The sequence below is a fragment of the Apteryx rowi genome, unplaced genomic scaffold (genome assembly GCF_003343035.1).
Source record: "Apteryx rowi isolate R43461 unplaced genomic scaffold, aptRow1 scaffold_73, whole genome shotgun sequence".
In the NCBI taxonomy this organism is placed as follows: Eukaryota; Metazoa; Chordata; class Aves; order Apterygiformes; family Apterygidae; genus Apteryx; species Apteryx rowi.
The window spans coordinates 933988-947304 of record NW_020451016.1 but is presented as its reverse complement, the minus strand read 5'-3'; the positions used below and the strand labels follow the sequence as shown (position 1 = coordinate 947304).

The window sequence follows — 13317 nt, the reverse complement described above, 5'->3', positions numbered from 1 at the left end:
TAGAACTAGTCTGAATTGCCAGTAAAATGACAAACCATAATAAAATTTTAGAATTTGGAAGAAAAGTTCTTCACACTATACATATGTATGTATATAACACAAACTACATTTTATATATGTGTGTTATTGTATGTATAATATATACACACATATATGTATACATACATGTGTCTGCATGCTTAATAATGCAGTGGAAATTAGACCTGACATGAATATTCATCATGCAACCCAGTTAGCTGTATGAATTCTGCAAGGTATAAGCAAATTGTGTAACTTTAAAAATCATTGTTTCTTTGAATGGAAATAAAATATGAATTATATGTTATGTTTAGGATGCAGAATCAAGGCATGCTACTAGTCGTTCATGATAAACAGTACTCATGCTTACTCAGATAAATGTATGTGTTCAAAAGCAGATTAGCTTAAAGCATATGTTTATAAACACAAAAAATGTCTGAGATGTCTTCCAAACTTGTATCTTACGGCAAATTGCCATACCACTTTGTGTTTTATGGTCATGAGATTTCAAAAGCTAAGCCGGCTAGGCTGAGTCAAATCTGCAGTAGAAAACTGCCAGGAAATTACAGGAGCTGTGGAAGATGATATCAATTATTCTGATTTGTGGCATTTCACCTTGTATTAGTAATGAGTTAGTCTAGTATAATATAAAAGGGCATTGTGTTGTTAGCATACATCTTAGATCTTAACTATGGCTCCCAATGTTGCATTGAAATATGCATATGTTTTTACATCTAGTGCAATCTGAAACTCTTGTGCTTATTTGTGGGGCATGAAATTTAGCACATATGTAAATTTCTTCATACTGCTCAACTTGTGGAATGGTAAGTAAACAAAGGCCGCTTTGTAAAAGAAAGGTACAATGTCGGGCAGCAGCACAGAGCCAAATTCAAGTGTGAATAATTACACCCCTTTTTATTTATGTATATGTTTAATGATATGCTTCACATATAGTTTAATATCATCTGTAATACAGCTGTGTACCATCAAAAAACTTGGCTACACTTAGCAACAGGTTATTGTAATTATTGTGCATGTATATGTGTGTATACGTATATACATAGAGAGAGAGGTTTTGAGAAGATTCTGAATTTCATAATGTGAAATATGCTACAGAGGGAAACATCATCTGAGATATGTGTGTTAGTTATATTTTACTAAATCAAAGATAAAACTTTTAAAGTAAAATCCAGGTTTGATATTTAGGCATTTTAATTTAGACATCTTGGACCTTATTTTTAGAAGTGCTGAACAGCCATTTGAAGTTAATGGAAACTGGATGTTTTCAGCCTTCTGAAAATCAGTAGAGAAATTATGTAACATTTCTCTCCTTATAAGAACACTTTATCCTGTTTCAGATGCATTCAACAGTTCAGCCCATACTAAAGAATGGGGTAAGTTCTTCTATACCTCTATGAAAGAGTAACACGCACAGTTTTACTGGGTTATTTGGTGTATCTGTCTAAAGCCCAGCTCCTAGAAGCAAAAGATTATAAAATAATTATAGCTTTCATGAAAGAAAAAGTAAATTTCTAGTATTTCTATTTGAAAAGAAAGTTTTGAATATATGATGCCAACGCTGTATATAGCTAAGAAACAGATTAAACTAATTAAAAAGTTAGAAAACAAAAAAAAATTACTATTTTTAAGTCAGTCTAGTGGGGTGGGGGGTTTTTTGCATCTATCATGATTTTTAAATGTCTGCAATCACTAGCACTGTGAAATGGATAAAAAAGATGTATCAAATTAGAATGATGGGGAGATAATAAAACATGAGAAAAAGAGAAAGAAAATTCAAACAAATTGAAGGTGGAGTATTAGGCAGAGGAAAAAAATGTAATTTCAGACCCCTCCTGCATTTATCAGCAAATTTGGTCACAGAAACATCTTGATGCTCCTTGTAGAAACAAATTGTTTCCTGCAGATTTGTATTGTACATCATCTACAAGCCCACCATAGCAATAATCCAATTTTTTGCCAGTGTTGTGTATGACCCCCCTCCATTCTGTAGTACATTATATCCTCCCCACACATCCTGCGTCCAAGCACAGTGCTTGTAACTCCCTCCCACATTGCAGCCTTCCTTCTTCAACACCTCCAATCACCCAAGTATCTTCAGCTTTCTCATGTCTTTTATGAACTAAGCAATACCCCTGCTCCCTCCCACATCTACCTACTTTTATATCCTATCTTTAGGGCAAGGGTCAGCATGTGCTCTCTGCCTCTCAGCTACCAAATAGAAGAGATAAGGGATGCATTTTCATTTCTTTGGTGGCTTTTTATTAGGATGTTTCTTCACTGCACAGCTCAGAGTTTTCATAGAACTTTATGGAATTTAACATCTCTTAAGCTTCTAGTCCGGTTGAATTTGACTCAAATTCAGGTTCAAAATTCATCAGGGAGGGAATGAGAAACTGGGTGACCGAGACTGCAGAATTCATAAGCCTTATTTGCCTATGAAACTAAGCTAAAAACTCCAAGTGGTTAGCATGYATGTGTATGCATGTGTTGGAGTGTAATTAGCAATTGTGGATTTTTTTCCCCCATATAATTATTGAATAAGTCACTGATTTAGCCTGCTGACAGAGGGAGTGATCCAGTCAGCACATGTAGATCACACATTCCTTCCTCTGAAAATTCAGTCAATCTCTTTTTTTTTTTTTTTTTTTTTTTCCTCTCCTGTCTATGAACTGTAGTATAGCATGACCTAGTTTCTTTCCTGTTCTTCCAGGTTTACATCAGAATTGTCTTGGTTTACGTCAGAATTGTAAAAAGACTTCAGGTCCTGAATGTTAAACCTAATCAGAAACTGTAGTAAACTATTAGAATATGTGTAATTTTTTTGTCACTTCTTATGCCAGTGTGGTCAAGAGCAATCAAAAGACAGTGAAATACAGGCCACTCAGAAAGAAAATGAGTGTATAGAATATATAAGGAAAGACAGTATTTTTGGACATAAAGAAGTCGTCGGAATAAAAAACACAATGGACTACTCGTTAAGCATGGAAGAAGTACAGCTAGAACAAAGTAATAATGTTACATGGACAGTAGAGATAAGTGGTGTTGTTAATAAAAGTATAAATGTTTACAGATACAGATTATGACATGAGAATGCCTGAATCCTGCATTAAATGTTTTTGTACTAATGGTAGCAAAATTCTTGGTGTCAGTAGTGCTAATCTCTGAGAAGCACACAAGGTTCTGAATGAAAGCACCGTACTACTAGGAGCTGCCTAGGGATGTTAAATAAGATCTGTGTGCTATCACTCTTTAAGCTGCTGCAATACTTTTTCTGCATGCCAGTTGAAGAGGTGAATATGGGTTAGGAGGAACTAGAACGCTTACCCTGCGTATAGAAGCAAAACCAGGGAAAGGCTCTTTCCCCTTCTCATAAACCAATGAGAAAAGGCCCAAGAGGCAATGAAGGGTCTGTTCCTGGGCATAATCATATTACATTTCTATACAAAGCAGTTTATAGCTCCAGTACATAATTTTTTGGAGCAACCTAAAGAAAATGTACTCAGGCTCTAATGCTCAGTCACTAAAATGTAGCAACAGTAAGTGGAAAGTTAAGAACTTATTAACTACATAGTTGGTTACTGCTTAAAAAGATCAATGCTCATAGCCTTCAGCTATATTTTCAGAAAACACCCTTCTGATAGTGAAATGCTTTAGTTATTCCTTACTGTCCCCAAACCATCAAGTCATAGCATATTCCTTTGGTATGAACATATTCCCTTAAATAATTTTTTTTATTTAGCTAAAATACTACTTTCAAAAAGAAAGATAAATGCACTTGAAGTAGTAGACCAGTGACTTAAACTTTATGTAGAAAGGAATACATAATGAATTAAGTATGTGTTATAAATTCATATTGAAGATGTTTTTCAATAATGCTAACATACGAGTTGGGAAATATTTTAACTATCATAATTCATACTTAAAATATCATTCATACTTAAAATACAATGAATGTTAATCATTTTATGTTTGAACAGTTCATAAATATTTTGCAAGTTACTGTAATATAATATTTATCTTTAATAACTTTTTGATGTGCTTGTGTATATTTTATATATGTATGGGTGTGTATGTATTTATAAATGTTACTGCACTGTAACATAAAAATCAGTATCAATATTAATATTGAGTACACCTTTTGGAAATTTTAAACTGTAAAAATAACTTTTTTTTTTTCTAACCTCTGTGTCAGCTGTCACTAACTACTAACTACATACACTTACTTTAGCAGTTTTACAAGTTCCTGAAAACAGTTGTAAGAATGAATATAATGTTGCTAGCCCTTGTGAAGAAAAGCAAAGGGAGGCTTCTTCCAGGAAGAATACCCTCTGCACAGATACTGATTTAATTACCCAAGGACAGGCCTGGGAAGTATGTGTCACTGAGTGCAAAGCAGCAGAAAATTTAGGAACAATCCCCAGAATGTTACTGGAGGAAAAGAAAGCGAGTTTAGAATGTAAGCTGCGGGGCAGCACTGAAGCACTGGCAGCACTCCATGTGGAAACTGGGAAGGTATTTTTGGACTGTATTGACACAGCAGGTGTCTACAAGAAGAATGCAAGTCAGGAGACAAACTCCAGCAAGCAAGAGTTAGGCAATGCTACAGAGGAATCAGCTTGTACTAATGCAGACAAAAAGACAAATACCATACAATACAACAAAAGTGTCCTTATGACTGAAGCACCCAGCAAAGAGTCTGAAGTGGCTCTTAGCACTGAGGAGAATGCTGGGCCTGAGAGAAGTACAGACAGTCATCAAGCTAAGGAATTAAATTTTGGCATCCTATCTTATACTAAAGAAAATCATCAGGCAGAATACCAGGAATGTAGCTTGCTGGACAGTGACAATTATGTGGATAACAGACTACATGAAACAGAAAAAAAAACGTTAAATCTGAGTGATTTACATACGGATAAATGTCTGTGTAAGCAGAAACATGTAGATGTTGAAGAGAGAAATTACAATGACAACGCCAGAAACATCAGCAGAAGGGATGCTCTCCTGCACGTTGGTTTTCCAGCAGCTGATGGTGCAAATCCGCTGGCTGCTTGTCGCGCTCACGGGCACGGTGATGACCTCGCAACAGAAGGCGGCAATGATAGGCCTCTTGGAGGTACTTCCAGTTCATCTGCCAAAGCAGAGAGAGGAGGAAGGGTGACCGACATGCAAAGCAACCAGCCAGAACGAGCTGGTACTGAGCAAATGGGAAGAGACACAAATACGTGTGCTTTGAATGCTGAAAACGTATCTACAGTAAATGCTGATGATCTTGAAATAATCATTCATAAAGAAACCTCAAAAGACAGAAGTAGTGCAGATGATAAACTAATACCATGTGAAAAAGTTAATAATGATACTCAGATACAATCCATCAAAAATGAACATTCCCTGCAGATTAATGATAATTCAATAAATAATGCATTGTTAAAAGAGAAAAAAGATTCACTAAATAGTACAGTTCCAGGAAGTAAGTTTGCTGAGGGTCACCTGAAAGAATCATGCTCTTTACCCATGAGAACATCTGGAAATTTAGTAAACATAAGTGGAAGGTCATCCTTTGATCTTTCAACCTCTGATAAAAAAGCTGAGAAAACTCCAGTATACTTAAATTTTTTAGATCTCAGTTCTTGTTCAAGAGTAAATCAAGTGAGAAGTCAAACAATGTGGACTTCAGCTTCCAAAGAACCTTCCCTTTTGAAAGAGAAACTACCAGGTCTGGCAGAAAACAGAAAGATGATTTCAAAAACACAATATGAAAATCTCAGTGAAAGTGTTGTCAGGAAAGAAATGGGACTAGGTAAGAAAGATAGTTCTTCATATTTTGAAGTATGTATTGGATATATTTAGAAAAAAATAACAAAATTTGAAATTTATGCATGTAAGCAGTTTAGTGTAACATGAGAAAAATGTAAAACTGATAGTTATGTGGAAAAATGCAATTTGAAAGATGAGATGTCTAAATTAATTTACAGTGTAAATGCAACTAAATAGCTTTTCTTTGCTCAATTATCTGATTAAATAAACTTTCTGTCTTGCTTCCCTTTATAAAAGAAAAGCAGTGCAGTGACAAACTGAATGTTACAGGCATTTCTAACTCCAATGTAGAGCGCATTCGATCAGGGCTCTGCATATGATCTGAAAAGTACTGAGCACCTTTTGGAAATCACTGAGTACATAAAATCACTTTGGAAATCACTTATTTTGCATAAAAATTGGTAACTGGGTTAATTTTTCAACCAGTAGATGCTTCCTTGAATTGGCTTTATGAGAAAGCTTACTTTTTTTTTTTTTGTACATCTTTAATTCAGATGGACACTTAGAACCATCTGAATATGGTGAATGTGTGAAAGGAGAAGTTTACATTCTTTGAAGCACTGGGAAACAGACCTGGCTGTTAGTGCTTTTTCATCTTCTGAGATGCTTTTTCATCTTCTGTTGTTGGCATTTGGTGACTATTTGCTGAATATTTTGCATATGCAAAATGGTAAATATGAATTTTGTTCCATGTGTTTCTAAATCATTACTGAAATATGTAAGAACTGTATTTTAGATTTGTTTTGCAATAAACCACTAATTACCCCTATTTTTTTTAACTAAAAGTGCCGTTTTTAAACTCAATCTCTTACCAAAATAATAGATATTTCCACAGTAAGGTGACTTCAACACCTTTCCATATGTTCCTCTACCTTAGTAAGGGGGTACAATCAAAATAGTTTAGGTCGTGTTTTCCCTTTCAAAATAAAGATTGCCTACAGATTCTATTCTTAATGCATATGTGCTGTAAACTTGAAAAAGCAGATTATCTGGTAGTCTCTGGAAGACCCTGCTTTCTTAGAAGAATGGAACTTTGGATGCTTGAATGTCTTTCAGAATAGCCAGATCCACAGTATGGGGTGTTTGTGTCTGTTTGAGGCTTTGCTGATGTCTTTGGTGTTTTTCAGCTTCACCACTTGAGTGAGTTTTCATAAGAGCAGAATGGATGCTGTCTCTTAGTTTTGTGGCTGATGGCAGTGAGATAGAACACCTGCAGTCTGATTTTCTTATATTGTTTTGCTGTTAGGAATATAGGTTCATAGATTATTTTGTTTCTGTAGTTGGTCTCTTGCCTATGTATATTTGTACATGTATTTTTTCCGAGTTTTGTTTCAGATGAGCTTTCATCCCCAAAACAATAGTAGTGATAGCAAGATAGCAGATTCGTGAGCTCAGATGGTACATTGTTTTTTCTAAGGATGTGAATTTTGATACCTGCTTCACCAAGAAAATGAATGCATGCTTATGTGATGTTCTGCATGTATCTTTTCTCTAAGCACAGACAGAACTGTCTAAAGTTCTTGTGTTCTTCCTCCTTTTTCTTGTCAGAAATCTTTTTGTATGCAAAGTAGAGTAATTCCAAGAAGTGAGTCTGAGAGGCTCAAGGTCTGTAATTTAGAACAGTTTCAAAAAAGGTGAGAAATTTAGCTGAAGCCTGACAGAGCTCAGCCAGTGAGGATTTGAATATGACCCTCATTCCCCAGATGAGTTGCCTAATGACCAATAAGGGTCACCAGACCTCTTTACCTCTGGCAAAGCTTCACAGCTGAAGACCTTGGGCTGGGTCCCAGATCTGCTGCTCCCTGTCAACATACTGGCTAATTTAGATAGGTTTTGACTTCAGCTTCTCTGAATCCTTTGCCTCTTCTTAGGGGGTAGAAAAATCTCACTGACAGGGCACTGAAGAGTTAGGCACTGCTGTACTCAGCACTGCAACAACCAAGACACCCCCCCCCCCCCAAATGCTTGCCAGATGCCAAACCTGGAGTAGAATCCATGTGGACATCATCTCTAAAAAAAAGTTTGTACTTTGAAGCATAAATACTTTTAGCTGTATGGGAGATCTAGGGAGACCTTCAATTACCAATTGCTTTCTAGATTGCTAAGGTAGAGAGAACTGGTGAAAGGGTTCAGTAAGTCTATCTGAAAGAATTCCTTTTACTGCCTAACCACAATCTAATCTGCTGTTTAAACAACACTGGTTCCAGATAGCAGTCACAACACGTGTTAATAGAGGAATGGGCAGGATCTTCCTGAAGAACTTTGATTTAAAAAAATCAAACCTAAAACTACAGCTGCCTTCCTTTTCACCCTCCCCTAAAAGAGAAAATGACAGTACTCTTAATTAACTCTCTGCTACATAAGCATTAGTTAAGTATACCTATTTTCATACGAAGGTAATGATTTTACTATTATAGCAATGACTGACAGGTATCTGTGTAGTGGCATAACACCTATTATTTGCATTATGAATAATTTTGAAAGTACACTTATGTTTTGATTTTGCAAAGAATTTGATACTGGTTTTAGTAGAGTCTACTAACAGTGCATAAAGTCACTGCAGGATTGGGGCCTTATTCTCAGCTATGGTTAATCTGCTTATTTGTCCCTTCTACCCTTGGTAGACAGCTATTGCCTGATTTCATGAAATATTAGGTGTATCCCTTTACAAAAAGACTCCTCATCTAAAAGATGTTCTTTACCTGTCTAAATACTTTTGTATTTAGAATGTCTTTTTTATTATAGCAACGCACCCTGCAATATGATGTCAGGATGGCAGTAATTATGTATTTCATTTATCAGAAGGTGATGTACAGATAAAGCATCATGGTTTGAAAAAAAAATTTATATTGAGTTAGAATATTCAGAAAAATTTTCTATAAATCACAATTTTAATTTGCAATTAATTTAATTGTGAAAAACAGTATTAAACATTTATAATCAGAATGGAAACTTGAGTCATCTTTAGAGACAAAATAGATGCAGAAGTATGTGAAAGGAAAAAATGAAGAGGGAAAAATCTGCAACAGAGATTCCGTGATTTAAAACAATCATTTGTGTTTTGTTTGTTTTTTTTAAGATCAGAGGTAAACCAAAAGTTTAGTTACTTTACAATTAGTGCCTAGAGACTAAATTGCAGTTGTTACCATTTCCTTTTTGTCAATCAGGTTCTACCAGTTTCAACAGAGCTGCCAACACTTTGAATATCTGTAGTATCCACCAAGACCCCCAAGGAGAACCTAGTGAAGAATGGAATGCTATAGCAAAGACTTTTTATGATTCTTCTTTTCCCACAGAACATGTAAGTCAATTAAAAAAATATTGCGGACCAGACCTCAGTGAGCTAATTCCACAGATATTTGTACAACTGTATGCATCTGGATACTTTAAGGCTGAGTCAATCTCCAAAATAATATCAAAAGGGCAACAAGGCACCATTTTTCACAATTAAGGTTGATAGAAAGCAGCAGGAAAAAGTCACAGCATATGAATCAAACAGATGCTAACCAGTCTGTTTGGGAGGGGAGAAAGAGGGAAGTTCACTGTGTATCTTAATAAAAATCATCACCTACAGAAAAAATAGGAGTAAAAATTTTTAAAAGTATTTTGTAAAAAGTATAAAAACATTCTTTCCTTTATTATTCAATAGGGACATGTTATTTAAAAGAATCTGTCACAGGCTAGAAATTCAGCATATTTATGAATCAGAGCCTATCAGTTAGTTTATTCTATGCTGCAATTGTGCAATGCTATATTTTAAAAGTTATTGTATTATTTAGTATAATGACATTATCTGAACATGTGTAAAAGCAGAGAATTAAAAGGAAACCTGCTGTTTGAAGACAGCATCATTCAGATGACACTAGCAATAGCTCATACTGTGTTTTCAGTTCTATGTTAGTGTCATACATTGTTTAGAACTTGAACAGCTACACGTGCTTTATTAGAATTTGATCTTTATTAAGAGATAATGCTAAACATAGTATTAAAGGGTGATATAATAATTTACAATTGCAATGGACCTTTCTTTTCACAAGTGGCTCTAGAGGAGTTTCTCAGGTACTTATGGATGTCTCCTCTGGATACAGTTTGAGGTCAGGATTTACAGTGTTCTCAAATGACAATGTTGGCTGACTTCAATGGATCTGATTAGTTATCCTCAGTGCCATTAGTGTTCAAGTTCTCTGAAATTCAAAAGGAAAGGCTGATGCTGTTAAATCGCTCAACTTTCCTAACATGACACTAATTGGGAATGATAGTGAGGTCAATTTTCACTTCACCAAGCACAATTGTGGTGATAATATTTGCAGTACTCTCTTTTGCTTTTTCTCAGTGAGGTGGAGATCAATTAGAACTCTTTTCTCATTCTCCCTTGCTTGTTCTCCCTGCCTCCCAGCTAAGAGCTTTTGGAAGGAAGTGGACTAAATTACCAAATCTACAAATAGTTAAAATGCTGTATTTCATTATCTGATTGTGGTTATATATACTTTATCATCTCCAAATTAAAGCTTCTTCTGTACAGGCTAAGTACAAGGTGCTCTGTACAAAAACAGAGCACCTTGCAGATTTGACCTTAGATGGTTTTCAAAATACTTGATCTATGAAGTCTCAGACTGGGATTTTGCAGACCACTCTTCCCTTCTCCATTGGTGTCATTCTAATACCTTCTATCCTCAAATTTGTCATTTTTATGACTGATGTGAAAAGGCTGTTGGAAGATTAGAAATAGGCTCAGCAGCCCCTTTTGCTGCTCAGTTTAGTTCTTTTGACTAGTATGTATGTTTATAACTTAGAGCAGTCTTAGCCTTCTACAGTGTGGATAATCTCATTCAACCAAAATGCACCACTGTAAAAAGCGATGGGAGGAGAAAAAGAGCTACATGTGTACTTAAAGTTCTAGTAAAAAAATATGAAGAAATGTTTCCAACATTAGTCTGTATGTGCCTGAGTACCAAGGTAAGGATGCATAAGCATCCTCAGCTCTGTTTAAACATATGTCCTTAATCATGCAGCCATACAATTCAGCAGTGAATGCTTCTGTGCATACCTGTCCCACTGTATTAAACAGAACTTGGCATATTGTTCAGTATTGGCAGTAAGATACATTGTTTTACTTGTATCATATTGTGAAAAAGCCTGAGAACTTTAACAGATTACTTTTTTTAAAAAAAAGCTGTATTGTATTCTAAACCCACTCTCATGGAACTTTATTAAAATGCTACAGAGCTTACCTAATTGCAGTTACTTCTCCAAAGAGGTCTAAATGCTTGTAGTCTTCAAATAAAATCCTGGTAAAGTGGCATGGCTTTCTCTCACTAGAAATACCAAATGTGAAAGACCTGAATGAAAATTATTCCTCTCAGCTTATTAGTACAGCACAGATACAGCCCCATGTGTTATTCAATAGAAATTTTGCCTAGTGGCCTGCAATGAAGTATGATCCATTTTGTTTTGAAGCTTTGGGAAAGAGCATGGGAGAACATACATATATGGCCACAAGAATTAACAGGATGAAAGTTTTATTGCTCAAATGAAGTTACTTCAGTTATGTTTGTAATCTCCATTTTTATGAGGAGGTATCAGATCATGATCATAACATTGTTGCAGATGCAATAGGCTAAGTCAACAATTTGCTTGAAATTTATTGTTCATGTTTTTCAAACTTCAAGAAATGCTTGTGCATTACAGAAGGAAAATCTTCTAATAGCTCAGCTAGTGATATGCTATCTATCTCGCTACAAAACTTGCCTCTTCAAAATTTTTTTTAAACAAGTAATTCTTATCTTTGTTAAAATAAAGGCAGGCCTGATATGACTCTGTGGCTTACAAGCAGGTAGGATACAGTTGCATAATATTCAAAAATAATTGAATAGAGAGGGGAGGCCTCACCTCACTATCTCTGCAATGGAAGAGCAACTCTAGCACTCTAACGAAGAATTAGAGGTTATGTTGTGAATCCCCAAGCACAGCTGCACTGCTGGTTCTGTGTAAGGTACTTTGTAACCTCCCTGGCAGGTGGCTGGTGCTGCATGAACCTCTGAGAGCCAAGAGCCTGCCCCAGCACTGAGCTCAATGTTGGGTTACCAGGGGAGAACTAACTTCCAGCTCCCAGAGTCCCTCTGGTCTGACAACAAATAGTTGAGTTTGGTTTCACGAGAAGGTTATATTCTTAGCTCTTGGCTTGGAGGTAACAGTTACACAGGCTGCAGGAGTGCTTTGCTTCACTAGTATCTACTGTCAAACTCCTTACTCTTTTGTACTGTCTTAACTTTTATTTTATAAAAGTATATTTAGCATCATCAAGTTTTATAAATTAAAACTAAAGCAAGCTTTAAGTTGAATGTATTTTTTTTCTATTCACATTTGTTTGCTTACTGCTTATCAAAATTTGACAATTTGAACCTTTGTACCTGAATATTGTATTATTAACTGTTAAATTTGTATTCTGTCAGGTGAAAGAAGGATTTGATGTTTTAAAGCATGAGCAGAAGTCTTCACACATGACTGTAACTCCAGTAATAAGTGAAAGTGCACTCAGAGATGAGGACAGGTGTTCTACTCAGAACTTCAATATAAAAAGTCAAATAGAAGAAATAGAAAAGTTCTTGAATTTGGAAAGACTTCATTCATCAAGAAAGAGAAAATATGAAGAAAGCTGATAAAGAGCAGTGGCAGGAGATAAAAACACAGGTGTGACTGTGTCTTAAGCACAGATCAATCACTTCTGTAAACCAGACTGGTAGAGGTATTCTTATAGAACAAAGTATTATATGTATTGTRCTTTTATCCTTAACGGAGAACAGGTTTTTTTCTTTAAAAATGGATACAATTCCTACGAAAGTGTTCTCTATATTTCAGCCATCAAATTCAAGTTATAATTTTTTCATGAAGTTAATGTTTACAAATTAATATTTTAATCTCTTAAATAAAAATAAACAAAAGAATAAATAATCTCCTGTTCCTGAAAAGTTTTGGCTGAAATACTTGAATGTTTCTTTGTGAAATTGCTCACTCAGCTTTTAAACAAAAGCAGCAGCAACTGTTTCACAAGAATTGTTCCTAAAAAATGTAACAACTTACAGCAACTCTAAGTGGCAGCAAAACAAGAAAATCTGCTTACCTTTACAATTAAATGATTAAAGTCTGCAGTATCTGTTGTAGCTGATTCTATCTAAATAATGCCTCTTTCAACACTAAATCATCAAGTATGTTAGAGATAAAAGTGAAATTTTATGAAGCAATATCTGCTGCTTTTAACTGGTTCACATTTTTCCTCCCTTAAGGTTTAACAGAAATTTTCACTTCAAAATTGCTTGCACTATCATTTTTGATCTCTCTCCCTCCCTCCCCCTACCTTGTGCAAAGAAAGATCCTCAATCTGTAAACTTGAGTAACAGCAAAAAAAACCCAAACATAATTGATATTGTCACTGTCCATTACTGCTAATTGTTTAAGAAAATCAAG

General features: G+C 35.3%; 1 protein-coding gene across 1 annotated transcript in view; it reads left to right on the top strand.

The window, feature by feature from the left end:
• The window catches only part of CCDC73 (coiled-coil domain containing 73), an 87075-nt gene extending 73768 nt beyond the window's left edge, over positions 1–13307 (top strand). The window contains exons 15-19 of the mRNA XM_026087686.1: positions 1377–1412; positions 2880–3045; positions 4271–5836; positions 9021–9154; positions 12306–13307. Of these exons, the coding sequence (XP_025943471.1) occupies positions 1377–1412; positions 2880–3045; positions 4271–5836; positions 9021–9154; positions 12306–12512 (2109 nt within the window). The 3' untranslated portion in view covers positions 12513–13307. The remainder of the gene's footprint in view (positions 1–1376; positions 1413–2879; positions 3046–4270; positions 5837–9020; positions 9155–12305) is intronic.
• The last annotated feature ends 10 nt before the right edge of the window (positions 13308–13317 follow it).